The sequence below is a fragment of the Hibiscus syriacus genome, unplaced genomic scaffold, assembly GCF_006381635.1.
Source record: "Hibiscus syriacus cultivar Baekdansim isolate YM2019G1 unplaced genomic scaffold, ASM638163v2 tig00113301_pilon, whole genome shotgun sequence".
Lineage (NCBI taxonomy): Eukaryota > Viridiplantae > Streptophyta > Magnoliopsida > Malvales > Malvaceae > Hibiscus > Hibiscus syriacus.
This window is the reverse complement of record NW_024063453.1, coordinates 259,189-275,735: the sequence shown is the minus strand read 5'-3', so window position 1 is coordinate 275,735 and position 16,547 is coordinate 259,189. Positions and strand designations below refer to the sequence as shown.

Below are 16,547 nucleotides of genomic sequence, written 5' to 3'. Positions count from 1 at the left end.
CACTTTAGACATATAATAATCTCACGTCAACAATATGTGTTGATAGCTTATCGATTAATAATTTTTATTCAACAAAATATATTTTATTCTAAAATAAAATATTGAGAAGTTAGAGTATTTAAAGTATATATATATATATATATATATATAATGAACCAAACAAACTCACATTATAATAAATATTACTTTTTTAATATTAATTAAAAATATATAACTTAAAAAATAGAGGAAAAAAGAATCTTTTGGTAGTCAAAAGAAATAATGGTTCACTACCTTGCCTAGAGATTGCTACATATTGAACTATCACATTATGTACTAGGGATCCGACTCAAACCCGACCCGATCTAAAAATTTTACACTCTTCATCTGATTCGATTTGACTCAAAAAATATACACCTTCCACCCAACCTGAATCCAATCTGACTTTTTGAGATAAAATTCAAACCCGACTCGATCCTAAATAATAAAAACTATTATTTTTATTCAATAAAAATAGGGATTTGATTGGAAAAAAATAATATATAGAGGGATATTATTGTAATTATCCTTAAATATATAAAGTAAAATTATATTTTTTCGGGTCGAATTGAGTATTTTTACCATAAATCCGAACATGAACCGAACATCACATTTAAAGAAAACCTAATCCAACCATAATTTTTTAAAAGAACCCGAACCGATCAGGTCCTAACCTGTCAGGTTCGAGTCTCATGTTCATCCCTATTCTGAACTGTATCTACACTTGTCTACATTGCAAGTGCCAATATATAACTGTTCATGGGAACGAAGTTGCATCGATGATTAAATTAAATATAAATTTAAAAATACAGATCATCGTGTCTTTTGTATACTTTTATGACATCAAGAAATTGAAAAATCAGACATCTATTTCGATTGTTTGGCATGCTCTGGTAGGAGCAATGAAATTTAATATTATTATTAATATATTATATATAAATTCACATTTCGTCCGACGCATGAAAAAAAGAGGAAAGTTCATATATGATCAATCAACCAATATAATAACTATATTCAAATAAGGCTGGATTACACGTTTAGTATGTCGACTGTCATTTTTTTATGTTTTAATGATTTATTGTTTTTTTTTTCAAGATCATTATAAACATTATATTTTTGTTTCATTTTAGTCATTTATCGTTAAAATTTTAACAGAGCTACTAACGTGACATTTTTTTTATTTTTAATGATGTGACATTACCTTATGTTGACACATCAACGTCACCATTAATTTTTTAACGACGAATGATTAAAAAAAAACTAAACGAGAGAGAAAAAGACAATTAAGTGACTAAAATGAAACAAAAATGATAGTTGTGATACAAAATTATAGTATACTCTTAAGATAATTATTTTTTGACAAGATAGAAGCGGCTAGTTTAATTAAAAATAGAAAAAAAATATCTAAGTTACAATGAAAATTTACAACCACAATCGTAAATTAAAACACATAATAAGAATATTTTCATACAATCATTAACACATAAAACTAGTAACTTAAGATCGTATAAAGATCATACAAGGAAAATATTAAACACTTAACCAACTAAACTTGAATAAAAGCTAAATACGAACAAATCTAGTTGCATCGGTAAATGAACCACAAAATGAGATCAAGTTATTGAAAGATGATTAACAATCTACAAATTATAATTGAGTGACGTGAGAAAACTATCCACAAAGACAAATTGTGTATCCAAATCCAATCCAATGGTCAAAAGCAGGAAATATCAATATGATAACAAATGAGTGTCATCTTGATCAGTCGTGATGATATCAGATCTAGCCCTGATAAAAAGGATAAACAAAAATAAAGGTCAAATGAACAAAAAGGTATTGAAAGACAAAAAAATATGTCATAAAGATAAAATTATTCAAAATTATAAAACAAGAAAAAGTAAATATATGATATAATAAAAATAATAATAAATACCGACGATCGGTGACTAACATTAAGATTGATATCACGTCAATTACAAAGATTGAAAAATTAAAGGGATAAAAAAAATTTCTTTCCATGCGCTTGGTAAGAAATATATAAAATTGAGAAGAAAATTATATTTTCTTCTCATTCATTGTTTTGTAGAATTGAAAAAAAAAAATTAAAGATACATATTTTAAACACACTTAAATTGTATTTTTTTTTTATTTCCTTATTCCATCCTTATTTTTCATCCAACGAAGCAAATCTTTTATGTTTGTTCAAACTCAATTAAGCCGTTTTGAAATATGAGCCTTAAAATTGTCTAAATTTGTCTACATTCATTTTATTTTTAATTTAATGTTTAATAATTTTATATATTTAGTTTTTTTTATTAATTTTTAAAATCTTCAAATATAGATATTTTCAATGTCATTAAACAATATTTATTAGTATGAGTTTTAATCATAAATTATTCTAAATGAGCCTACACATATTTGTTGCTCACTTGTATTGCAAATGTGTCCATGGGCTAGGTAGTGGCGGATCTAGAAATTAAAAAATGAGGGTCCAAAATTTTAATGCTCTATTCTAGAAATTTTGTGCATGCAAATTTTTTTTTTCTATTTTCATTAACAAATTAAACTAAATTTAACATTTTTCTCAAAATAATGGATACAGTGACTCTCCTAGGGAGCCACATACATCCGCCCCCGGGGCTAGGTCATTATAATATTCTAACTTTTAGAAAATCTAGGCTCAGGCCTCGCCCAATCTATTCAAATTATCCATCTCTTGTTTTAGGAAAAAAAATGTTTAGAATATATAATTTTATATGGATAAATATTTGGTTTGTAATCAGTATAAAGAAAAATACCCAAAAGTGATAGATTGTGTTCTTAAATAAATACATTTTTATCTCATATTTTTTTCATTGTTTTAACATCGTTTCTGAAAAGAAATCCATTATCATTGTACTTGATATTAGTTACATAAACATTATTATCTCATATATTAAAAGTAAAAAAAAAGTTTACAAATGAAGTTTAAATATTATCACGTGTTTTATTTAACGTTTATGATATTAAGGTTAAATTAAAATTAAAGGTTTGAAGTTTAAAATTTGAGTGTTCAAGTTTAGGGTTTAAATTTTAAAATTTAAAATAAGACATATAATAGACTTTTTAAAATATTCACTGTCAATATATGCCTATATAAACAAATTTAAATAATATATTTTGAATTATATTTTAAATAATTTGGACAACCTTCAAATTTTACTAATAACACGACGTTTAAATGGGTGTAATTCATTGTCACCATTTCAAATTTCTATAAAAAGAAAGAATATTTGGACTTAAAATTTGTTAAATTTCAACTTCAATAAACTTATTTAATTCTACTTGTTTTATGAAAATAAAATTTGAAAAATGAATATATATATATCAATTCTTAAAAAAATTAAATTCATCGTTGTATACACATACTATGATGATGAAACTACTCGAATTTGAGATCTCTAAAAAAATAATACTCTGATTTATTATTAACACCGCTCAATGGGTTCAAAATAAAAATATATTGATTAGGTGTAAGTTTATATATTTACATAGCTTTGGGTTATCATGGTTTTGAGTGTGTCAATTGTCAAGTTTATTATTTTTTACCCATCAGCTTTAACTTATTTCTTTAAACATATAATAATAACAATAATAGCAGCCTACATCCATATTATTTTGGGGTGAAAATAAATACAATATTTGTCCAAATCAAGCAAAGAAGATATCCCAACCCTGTTTTTCCTCGGTGACAAAAATGAAATAACATGCTCCAATGTTATCCAAAACAAGAAAAGAACAGATCCCATGGATCATTATTCCACAGTAGACTAGGCTTAGGCTTTTGCCAGTTTTAGGGGTTGAAAAGTAGGGCCAGATGCCCTAATTTATTTGGACAGTGGTTTGAAAGGCTGTGCCTTGTACTCGACAACTTCAAACGATATTACCCCAATCATTCACTTTCTTTTAAGGTTGCCTTGAGTGCATGGTGTCGTTCGGAACTTTTTTGGTATATATATAATATATTTTATCTTTATATTTTAGTTTAAATATATATTAATATTTTAATTAAGATTTAAGATATTATTTTAAAATTATTTTTATTTTATCTTTATTTTAGGTATTTTAGTTTAAAAAGTTTTAAGTCTTTTAATTACGATAAAAATATTATTTTAAAAATTATCTTTAGTTTATTTTTAAGAATTTGAATGCTATAAATACCCTCTCAGGGTAAGCCTAAACAGACATCTGAAAACACATACACATGTGAGAATAAAATCTTTTTTTCTCTCTTTCTCTCTATGTTCGCATACTCCTTTATTTGCTTTTAATTTTCATTTTCAACAAATACTAAGTATGACTTTGGATATGCTTAGCTAATTTCTTTTTAAGTCGAGGGCTAAAGCGAATACTCAATTCCAAAAGTGAGAATTGTAAGAAGGATTTGCTTATTGAAGCACATTCGACTCCCCGAGAATACACTTAGCAAAATTGCTTGCTAAGAGGAAATTGAGACCGGAACCAATTATTGTTGAAACAACATAATCTGAGTCGTCAGCAAAGAATTGTCCTTATAAGTTGACGTGAATTTTGAAGTAAATATTTGTTTGATGATCTGAGGAATTTCTTAGGTTACTTTCACTATAAGTTTCTCTTTATCTCAATCTCTTATATTATTTATTTAATTATTTCTTTTATTTAATTCTTATCTTTTATTTTAAAAATAACTTTTAAAAATACCTTTTTATCTTTACTATTATTATTTATTATTTTATCTTTTATTTTATTTTATTATTTTATCTTTTATTTTATTTTATTATACCTTTATTTTTTTTCTTTCATTGTATTTTCTTTAAAATTTAACACTTTTTTGTTTTATTTTTATTTTCCCACTTTTTTTTCTTTTAACATTTTTTATATTTTATTATTTTTCTTTTCTAAATTTTAATATTTTCTTCATTTATTTTATTTTTTAAAACATTTTTTATATATAATATATTTTTTAAAATTTAATATTTCATTCTTTGATTTATTTTTTTAAAATTTAATTTTTTATCTGATATTTCTTTTATTTTATAATCTAACGTTTTCAACTTTTTAGAGGTAATTTTAATCGATCAAAGGTAAATAATTCGAATCAAGTCTTTAAATTTTCATTTTCACAATTAAGACAACCGATCAATTAAATGGTACCGAAAGGGCAGTTCAAGGGTGCTAATCCTTCTTTGACTGTAATCGACTCCCGAATCCGACATATTTCTGGTAAAACACAGATCATGTAATATGGTGTCCGGTCAACCTAAATAATTTTTAAATGATCGGTGATGACTCTAACCCATTTATTCAAGTCAAACCCCAATTTCGAGCCCACCCAAAAGATGACAGCGATAACTTGGCGACTCTGCTGGGGACAGGTAAGTGAGTCAAGCTAAGGTTAATTTCCAGTTGTCTTCTTAAGTGAAAAGTGTAAGTTTAAATTTTAAGTAAAATTTTCAATCTTTATTACTTACCTTTGATTATTTTTTCTAATAAATAGTTGTACTGACGTTTTTGTTGATGGTTTTAGCTTATTAAACCTTTTTCATCTAAGGCTCTATACCCGAGCTATGAACCCTTTTTAAGTGGGGTAAAATCGACGCCTTCGTGGGAATTTATTCTCCGTGTAGGCCTACAAGTAACCTTCGGGATTCATATACCTTATGTCCATGTAGACATAAGGGAATGTATCCTCTCAAGTTTAACTTAGTCCACATAAGCTTCTAATGGGCTTAGGACTAAGGTTCTGGCAAGCCCAATGGGGTATCGACAATGAGAACTAGGGTACCTTCTTTAGAACCTAAACCGGGAAACTACATGGAATTAGAGCATACCCCGAAACTCCATTTCAAAGCCTAGGATGTTTTTACTTTTATCATGCAGTTTATTATTTTTACTTTTATCATTATTATTTCTATCTTACTAATTAATTTTTCTTTCATGCTTGCATTTTTATCATTTGCATCATAAAAAAGAGGTAGTTGATCCACAAAAAGTATTTGTTACACACAAATAATTTGCATTAATGGACAAAGGGGTTGTAATGCAAGAGGTGAAAAACGTCGAGGTACGACTGTGGTTCGAAAATACTCAAAAAGAAAAGGGAGACGGCCTGCAAGGAAGCTATGTGTCAGATCTGGTTAGCTATGCTTCTGTCAGCCTAAAGCATAATGATGTTCAAGAGCTATGGAGCATTTGGGACAACTTGAAGAGTGACCAGAAGCGGAAGTTCAGCCAACGGTATGGTGATATCGCACTCCTACTCTACGTCAAGACCGATGAGCCCCTAATCAAAGCCTTAGTACAATTCTATAGTATGAGGTACAACTGTTTCACCTTTAACCAGGAGGACATGGTGCCCATAATCGAAGAGTATACTACATTGTTGCATTACGAGGGAATCAAAATGGATCGGGTTTACATCAAGCACATGAAAAGTCAATCTTTCAAGAACGGACTGGCAAAGGTTGCGGGGGTAGATGAAAAATGGGCAACTGACCGGATTCGACACAAAGGTAACGGGGAAGGAATTGTTTAGACACATATCAAGCAACTGATGATGAAACACCTCGATGAATGGAAAGCAATAGATCTTTTCGCACTGAGCCTTTATGGTTTGGTTATCTTCCCGAAGACTTTGGGGTGCATTGAGGCAGCTGTGGTAGAATTATTCGAACAACTCCCGAGATGAGTAAATCCAGCACCAGCAATCTTAGCTGAAACCTTTCGCTCTCTCAACCACTGTAGGAAGACTGGTGGAGGAAGATTCATAGGGTGTGCCCAGCTTCTCCAAGTTGGATCCATAGTCACTTTTGAAAGACTAACGGGATTTCTTACTGCCGGTTCAGCACTACTTATTCTCCTTTGGGGGAGTTTCTTGCCATGAAATGGCAAGAAGGTGCCCCAAAAGAAAAGTGGATGAAAGTATTCACACATCTTCATGATAGGGATATTGTCTGGAGAGCTCTTTGGTTAACCTACAGTGACATTCTTTTCCGATGTGGAGACTCAGAAACTATTACCTTACTTGGATTATGGGGAGGATTCGGATATTTCCCACTTTTGACACTTCGACAGTATGGGGCATGCTAGTTTGTCCCAACAACACACAAAATATATGGATCATAATTTGCATATCATGGGGACAACTATAAGAAAAAGGTCAAAGAAGTAGTTGAGTCATGGAAGAAAGTGTTCTGGATGGATGTCGTGGCCGCCAAAGACATGCTTACTCCAGATTATTTGGAATGACAGAGGTTAAGGAAAAATGACAATATCCCCATGCCAGATCATGAAGACACTCGAACCATGGAAGAACATCTTAAGAATGTTCCCTCCGAGCTAGAGATATCGAGGAAAGAATTTGATGATGTAAAGAATGAGCTGAAACAAAGACTAAGGGAACTTGAGGTTGAAAGGTTACAGTGGAAGTTGGATGCTGATACCAGAAGGATCGGGCGGACAAGTTAGAGAGGGAACATAAGAAAATTTATTTTGAGCTCGAGGATTTGAGAAAATGATATCAAGAATAAGTCCAGAGCTATTCCAATCTGAAGAGGTCTTTTAAGTACTGGAAAAGTGAAGCTAACAGCCTGAAATGGAAGTTTGAAGGGTAGGATGAAAAAGAGACCTTGAAAGAACAGCTAAAGACTTCTCAGAGATGTTTGATAGACAACCAGTACCAGAATAATCGTTTAAGGGTCCAGGTAACTGATTTAGAGAAATCTCTCCAGAAACACCAAGAACAAGATGGAAAAACCATAGTTGAATTGGAAGCCATTGCGAACGGGTTCAAGAAGCAAGCAAGTGAGATTCAGATAGTTCCCTTTGATGGGGGATTTTAGTGGCGTTTTCTTTGGGAACAAGCCCATCAAAAGGTGAAAGCTAGAGATGCAATTATCCGAGATTTCCTGGAACAAGTACAAAAAATAGCTCATCATTTGCACGGTTTAGCAAAGGAAGCTGAAGTGGCCTGACAAGGTATTCAACCAGTGACAGATAAAGGAATAAGACTTGTCAAAAGTTGTTCGTGGTTTAGAAGATTTAGTCATAATGTACCTTTAAGATATTTTTGTCTCTTAAAAAATAAAACACTTTTGTCCCAATAAAGATTATTTATAATAACAGACAGGTTTCTGGATCAATGCATCTAATTCTCATGAATCATGCATTATATTCATACCTTGCATTTCATTTCTTTTATTATTTTCCATGATTTTGTATTTCAGATTAACTAACAGAAAATGTCTCAAAAGAAGAGGGAACAAACATAGAATATACCTCCACAAGCCTTGAATCCATCAAGCTGGAGTAGTACCGTCTACGCTGCACCAGAAAGTCAAGGGGCTCTGGTAATTGTAAATGTTGAAGAAGATAACATGGCGAGTTTGACCACTGATGCCCCATACATAGACGTAAATAATAAAACGGTAGAATGTTCATTCCGCCCTTAGAATTTGTGAATGCCACATTTGTGACTGAATGATGAAAAATTTCCAAACTCTGGCTCTCCGAATGCACTAAAATGGAGATCAAACAGATATTGGGAAGAGATGTCAATGTGGGAAGAGGATTTGAGAGTCTGTTTCAAGAAATGATCAATCTCGTCCTTCCTATAACAAAGCTAGACCAGTTCGGGCTTGGTTTTCGGCCCAGTCAACAATATAAGAAGAAAAAAATTCAGAAAAACCGAGAAAGAAGATTGGTCAGATTAAATAAGAGTGGATTTCGATGGGAACCCATGGTTTTTACATCTTTTTATGAAACATTTAAATTCGGTGATTATGAGTTTGGGACGACTTTACCAGATTTAGAGGTTGCTTTGAAAGAATGGAGTATTAATGCTATAACCACAAAAAATGCCAAAAAATATGGACGTGTCATGAATCTGCCCTTTGTCATCTGGATCGGGGCTTAGCAACTAGACGCTGAAGAATTACTTGTGGTTTTTAAATTTCTTTCAGAGTAATACTCAAACTATCCCTATTTGCCTACACCAGGGGCAATAGGTGATCTTTTGTAAGGGTCCCAAGATAATGATAATGCAGGTGCTGATGATACTAACCCAGAAGTGGATTTTGAACAGTTCATTTGTCTTGGGGAAGTTCATGAATATAACATTGAAGACAAATGCAACTTACCTTCCAAATTGTTAAGAATGATAGAAAGAGAAGACAAGGAAATATTTCCACATAAAGAGAAAATCGAAGTCCTAAATCTGGGTACAGAAGAGGAAAGAAAGGAAGTCAAAATTGGCACAATTCTCTCAACTGAAGCAAGACTTAATATTCTTACTTCAAGAATACAAAGATGTGTTTGCATGGTCGTATCAAGATATGTCGGGACTAAATATGGGTATGGTATTCCACAAACTGCCCATCAAACCAAAATGCAAACCTGTGTAATAAAAGATAAGGAGAACGAGACCTGAAATGCTCCTTAAGATCAAGGAAGAGGTCAAGAAACAATTTGATGTTGGCTTCCTTCAAGTGGCCAAGTATCCAAAATGGGAGGCTAACATAGTGTCGATTCCAAAGAAAGACGGAAAAGTACGCATGTGTGTTGATTACCGAGACCTTAACAAGACGAGTCCCAAAGATAACTTTTATCTACCGCACATAGACACTTTGGTGGATAATACTACCGGGAACGCTTTATTCTCAATCATAGAAGGATTCTCAGTTTATAACCAGATTAAGATGCATCCTAAGGACATGGAAAAGACCACATTTGTCACAATATAGGGAGCTTTCTGTTACAAGATGATGCCCTTCGGACTAAAGAATGCTAGGGTAACATATCAAAGAGCCATGGTGACCTTGTTTCATGACATGATACACAAAGAAATTGAGGTTTATATTGATAACATGATTATCAAAGAACAAACCGAAGATGAACATGTCGAAAATCTGAGAAAGCTCCTTCAAAGATTAAGAAAGTTCCAGCTAAAACTAAACCCCAATAAATGTACTTTCGAGATAACATTAGGAAAGTCGTTAGGCTTCGTAGTCAGCAGGAGAGGTATCGAATTTGATCTAGATAAAGTCAAAGCCATCCAGAATTTACCTCCCCTAAACACATAAAGAGGTTCGAGGTTTTCTGGGTAGGTTAAATTATATAGTGCGGTTCATATCTCAATTGACCGACAAGTGCGACCCAATTTTCCGCCTTCTTAAAAAAAATAACTCTGGAACATGGGATGAGGATTGCCATATTGCATTCGAGAAATAAAAGAATACTTATCTCGCACTCCTATCTTAATGTACCCCACTCAAGGTAAACCTCTATTCTTGTATTTATCCATATTTGAGAATTCAATGGGGTGTGTTCTAGGTCAGCATGATGAACCCGAGAGGAAGGAAAGAGCCATTTACTACCTAAGAAATAAGTTTACTGATTGCGAGGTCAGATATCCTCCCATCAAAAAACCTGATGGCAGATGTTGTTATTCGAATTTGACATCGAGTATGTAAGCCAAAAAGCTACAAAGGGAAGTGTCATATCGGATTTCTTGGCAAGCAAAACTGCTGAAAATTATAAGTCACTAGACTTTTACTTCCCATGTGCAAGGATGACACGCACAAATCGAGCAATGGTCCTAATTTTTTCGCCACTAGATTGGGGAATATTCCTTTTACCTCTCTTTATTTTTTAAATTCGACATACGTTTTGGGACAAAACGAATTAAGTGAGGGGGGAAGGACAAGCATGTCAAAATTTTTTTCCTTAACTTGTTTGATTGTTTGAAATTGAGTTATTCTGATATTGATGTGTTGGGATCGTTGGTTGCCAGTCTTGAACTTCACTTTATACTCTTGTTTCCTTTTGGATTGTGATCATGTTTTGATCGAATTTAATTTGCATGATCGGTGATTGATATAGTTGGTGAATTTTTGTTGAGTATAGATATTTCATGCTTTTGTCGATAGAGATGAACTTTACTCAATTCATATAAACTTTTCTTATGAGATTTGAGTCTAACGAGCATACATTTTCTTTCTTACTCATTGTTTGACTTGTGTGTGTCGGACTAATTAAGATGTTCTAGAACTTGTAATTACAATGCATATCTATACTACATATTTAACGTAATGTTTTAATGTGAAATGTCACTTAGGATAAACCCACTTTTTACAAAAAGCCTACCCATTTACATACCCACTAGTGAACCACATTTGGGTCTATTTGTCTTTCTTTGTTTTACAGCTCAATTAAACCCGAAGCCTTTCTTTTTATTTTTTCTCTCTTTTTACACCCTTACCGAGACTTGAGATATTGTATCACTCTTGTCCACGAAAAAAAAAGAAAAAAATCATTGTTTAAAAAAAGTAAGTTGTTCACTGTTTCAGCAAAAAAAATACATTCGTTCAAAAAGAAGAAGAAAAAATAGGGGAAGGAAAAATTGATCGTTTCAATTTTCTTTCATCTTTTCTTTTTCCTTGTTTCATTACGCTTCATGTTAATTCATAGATTGTTCTTAATTATTTCGATCTCTTGTTTTGGTATTTTAAACCATTTTTTACCTTTTCTCTACCCTAACCTAAACCCCATTATATCTTGTTTCAACACCCCTTGATTATTGCATTATGTTCATTTTCGTAGTGGAGACTTGATTGGATTCCAAGCCTATGGTAATGTCTTGGTTAGTTTCAATTTGAGCGATTTCATTCACCCCAAACACTTTGAGCGGATATGTGTGAATCTTTGTGAGGTATTGAGTTATATTTCATTGAAATTGGCAATTAATTGGGATGTCTTGCTTACTTTAAATTTTCCTAGTTGTGTCTTTGCTTGATTGTAACTTGAATTCGGCAAATGTCATGAACTTAGTTCGATTGGAAGTTTGAGGAATAAATTGAAATTGAAGATGACAACTTATGATTTTGATATGTTAATTGAGGAATGTTTGAGGACAAACATTGAATAAGTGAGGGGGAATTTGATAAGTGTTTAATTTAGTTAATATTTTGCTTTTAAATTACTCCTTAATCATTGGTTATTTGTGGCTTATTTGTTTGTTTTAATTCATTTTCTGTGCAGGACGTCAGATTTTGGAAATTGCACTAAAATGAAGGCATTCTGTATTTTTTTATTATTTGGTCACGGCTTGAGACATGGGCACGACTCTGGGCATTACACGATTTGATGTGGCACTTTCTAGAAGATATTCGGAAGCCAATCAAGGCTTATGCACCATACCTAAGATAACTGAAAGGCATTGCCCAAACCAGGACTAGAAATAAAATTCATTTAAACATGTTGGAGAATCCAAGATCAAGAGTCCAGAATCAAGAGTCATCAGGACTGACAACCAGAGATTGAAGATTTCCCTCCAACTTATTCTTGTTAGAGTCAATGTCCACTTCACAACGAAGGATATTAAACTCGAGCTAATGTAATTTTCAAGATTGGATTTCAACTTCACAACGAAGGACATCCAATTCAAAGCTCAACTTCAAAGCGAATGAGCCATCTACAATTTCAACTTCACAACGAAATATATTAATCTCAAAGCAATTCAATTTACAAGACTGGATTTCAACTTCACAATGAAGGATATTCAATTCAAAGCTCAACTTCACAACGAATGAGCCACCTACGATTTTGACTTCACAACAAATGATATTGTACCCAAAAGATTGATCCAACTTCACGACGAATGAGTCATTTGTGACACACAAAAATGAAAAACCAGTTTCGTTCAGAGTCAATTTCAACTTCACATCGAAGGATATTGAACTCGGAAGCAATGCAATTTTGGATTTTAACTTCACAACGAAGAACATCCAATTCAAAACTTAACTTCACAGGGAATGAGCCATCCACGATTTCAACTTCACGACGAAGGATATCGTACCCAAAAGATTGACCCAACTTCACGACGAATGAGTCATCTGAGACATAACAATGAAAAACCAGTTTCATTCAGAGTCAATTTCAACTTCACAGCGAAAGATATTGAACTCGAAAGCAATGCAATTTTGGAATTCAATTTCACAACGAATGACATCCAATTCGAAGTTTAACTTCACAGCGAAGGATCCATCCACGATTTCAACTTCACGACGAAGGATATCATACCCAAAAAATTGACTTAGTTTCACAGCAAATGAGTCATCTGGAACAATATAGGGTTATCTCCCAGCCTATTATAGCATAGCTCAAGGCGAGAAGGGCTATCTGTCAACAAAAACCTTCGAGTTCGATTCTATTCAGCTTGAGGGCATATCAACCACATGGTAGCATCGAGGAATTACTTTCCGATTGAATTTGCAAAACGATGTCTTTAAACCAAGAAGAAAACCAAGGTTGACTACAATTTAGCCACAAGAAGCCACCTTCCAATTCAAATTCCGAATAACATGAAGAAGGATATCATTTTAGGACTGACCCAACTTCGCGACGGAGAAGTCATCCACAACTACCGAATAAAAATTTGTGTCTTTTTATATTTGTCCTATTTTTTGTTACACGAAAAATGACTAAAAGGGGCAGCTGTAGACACCTATTTTCATTCGGGGCTTATTTAGTATATATATTAATATTATATTTTATCTTTGTTTTTTAGTTTAAATAGATGTTAGTATTTCAATTAGGATTTAAGATATTATTTTAAATACTATTTTATTTTATCTTTGTTTTAGGTATTTTAGTTTAAATACTTTTAAATGTTTTAATTACGATAAAAGATATTACTTTAAAGGAATTTGAATGCTATAAATACCCTCTTAGGGTAAGCCTAAAAAAACATCTTAAAACACAGACACATCTAAGAATAAAATCTTATTTTTCTCTCGAGCTTTCTCTATATTTTCGTATACTCCTTTATTTTCTTTTAATTTTCGTTTTCAACAAATGCTAAGTATGATTTTGGTCATGCTTAGCTAATTTTCTTTTAAGCCGATGGCTAAAGCGAAAACTCAATTTAAAACGTGAGAATTGTAAGAATGATTGACTTATTGAAACACATTTGACTCCCCGAGAATACACTTAGCAAAATTGTTTGCTAAGAGGAAACTGAGATAAGAACCAATTATTGTTGAAACAACATAATCCGAGTCGTCAGTGAAGAATTGCCCTTGTAAGCTGACGTGAATTTTAAAGTAAAGATTTGTTTCGAAGATTAGAGGAATTTCTGAGGCTACTTTCACTATAAGTTTCTCTTTATCTCAATCTTTATAGATTATTTATTTAATTATTTTCTTTTATTTAATTTTTATATTTTATTTTAAAAACAACTGTCTCTTTTTATCTTTACTACTATTATTTATTATTTTATCTTTTATTTTATTTTATTATACCTTTTATTTTACCTTTATTTTTTTCTTTCTTTGTATTTTTTTTAAATTTAACACTTTTTTATTTGGTTTTATTTTTATTTTCCCACTTCTTTTTAATTTTATTTTGTTTTATTTTTATTTTCTCTTTTAATATTTTAATATTTTATTATTTTTCTTTTTTGAAATTTAATATTTTCTTCATTTATTTTATTTTTTCTTTTAACATTTTTTATATATAACATTTTTAAAAATTTAATATTTCCTTCTTTGATTTATTTTTTAAAATTTAATTTTTATTTAATATTTCTTTTATTTTATAATCTAACGTTTTCAACTTTTTAGAGGTAATTTTAATCGATCAAAGGTAAATAATTTGAATCGAGTCTTTACATTTTAATTTAAATTTTCATTTTCGCAATTAAGACAACTGATAAATTAAAATGGTGTCGAAAGGGCAGTTTAAGGGTACTAATCCTTCTTTAATTGTAACCGACTCCCGAATCCGACATACTTTTGGTAAAACGCAGATCAGGTAAGATGATGTCTGATCAACCTAAATATTTTTTAAATGATCGGTGGTGACTCTAACCCATTTATTCAAGTTGAAGCCCAATTCTGAGCCCACCCGAAAGATGGTTGGGACATTATGTTTATTTTTTTATTAAACTAAAGTGATTACAAAGTAGTATCTATTCTAAATACTCTCAATAATTTAATATTAAACGCTCAATCACTCTGTTGCAGCTATTGATGCACTAACCTATAACCTCTAAAAACAACAACTATTCCTTTAACTACTGAGTTGATGACGTTTAAGCAAAACACAATAAGGCTTAGTTGTGGAAGATGGATAAAGAGAACAATAAGGCATCATTGTGTGAAGAAAACAACAAACACAAGTGCTTAATCACATGAACATAGTACATCAAGAGAATAATAAGTTATAATTTGTATACTGTAATGACTTATTTTAGGGTAAAGTATAAAAATTGGTTGCAACTATTAGGTAATACTTTGTTAAGTCTCACGATTATCAAAAGTTAAAAATGATCCTATGATTATAGGATATTTTTTTAATCTCTTAACTATTAAAAGTTATAAAATATTCACCCAACTACTCATATATTCCAAACTCTTCATATTTTGTTAAAAATTTGATAACAAACTAAGCTAGATATTAATACGTTGACTGAGATATGATAGTTGTATGAGATTTTAGGATCATATTTTATTATATCACAATCAATAGGTTAATGCCAAGCTCAGATTGTCGCTAAAATTTTAACAGAAAATGATGAGTTTGGAACATATAAATAATTGAGTGATCATTTTATAATTTTTAATAATTGAAAACTCAACAAAGAAATATCCTATAATCAATGGATCATTTTATAACTTTTATAGTTGGGTTACTGAACAAAAAAACGCATATAATCAAGGGATCATACTATTGGCCTAGCAAGGTGCACATCGTTTTGGGCACGCATCTACGACTCCAACATCGATCCCTCGTTGCCAAGTCCCTGCAACGCAGATGCCCGAGAACTGGCAAAGACAACATTCATCGATCGCTCGACATACGTACACCGACTTCTTTCGACAATTTCTACTTTCGGAACTTGTTGAAGAACAAAGGTCTCCTCCATTCTGATCAAGAGCTTGTCAACATTGCTTCAACCGATTCCTTGGTCAAAAACTATGCTGCAGATTCTTCAAGGTTTTTCAAACAGTTCTCCAAATCCATGATCAAGATGGGGAACATCAAGCCTCTCACTGGAAATTCTGGGGAAATTAGGATCAATTGCAGGAAAGTCAATTGAAAAATACCTGATGAAACAACAAAATGTAATTAAAAAAAACTACAAATTACGGTCCTTGTAAGAGGATTATAGGCTAAACTAATAGAGAATGCTACTTTTTTTTTATCAGAAACAGCTTGATTGATTAAAGATATACCTGCAATTATATGACTATGATTGTTGATTATGATTACCACTAAATTTCGATAAACTTCTGTCGAATATACATCGCAATAATCGATTACAATAGCATTCGTTAAACGAAATCTCGGGACCAAATTAGATTGTGTTAAGTCAAAGGCAGCATTGGAGGCTAAAGGAACCTCAAGCGTTCATCAGAAGATCCTGTAAGAAATAAACATTGCAACAAACTAAAGGCAACCGCTAAAAGTTACTTGGCAACCTACGTTACCTTTGTTTAAACCTTACACGTTTA

The 16,547-nt window shown here is 31.7% G+C and overlaps 1 protein-coding gene across 1 annotated transcript; it reads left to right on the top strand.

Moving 5' to 3' along the window:
• Window positions 1-7,314: 7,314 nt before the first annotated feature.
• Window positions 7,315-16,132, top strand: LOC120186149. Its single transcript, XM_039190168.1, has 3 exons — window positions 7,315-7,498; window positions 7,705-7,839; window positions 15,717-16,132. The coding sequence occupies exons 1-3, from the start codon at window positions 7,315-7,317 to the stop codon at window positions 16,130-16,132; spliced, it is 735 nt and encodes a 244-aa protein (XP_039046099.1).
• The last annotated feature ends 415 nt before the right edge of the window (window positions 16,133-16,547 follow it).

What these genes read in the sequence shown, in the direction of transcription:
- LOC120186149 (XM_039190168.1), top strand. Translation starts at nt 7,315, where the DNA reads ATGCCAGATCATGAAGACACTCGAACCATGGAAGAACATCTTAAGAAT. An exon ending in CAGAAGGATCGGGCGGACAA is followed by an intron (nt 7,499 to 7,704) that starts GTTAGAGAGGGA and finishes GATGTTTGATAG; the next exon opens with ACAACCAGTACCAGAATAAT. An exon ending in CGGGTTCAAGAAGCAAGCAA is followed by an intron (nt 7,840 to 15,716) that starts GTGAGATTCAGA and finishes TAACTTTTATAG; the next exon opens with TTGGGTTACTGAACAAAAAA.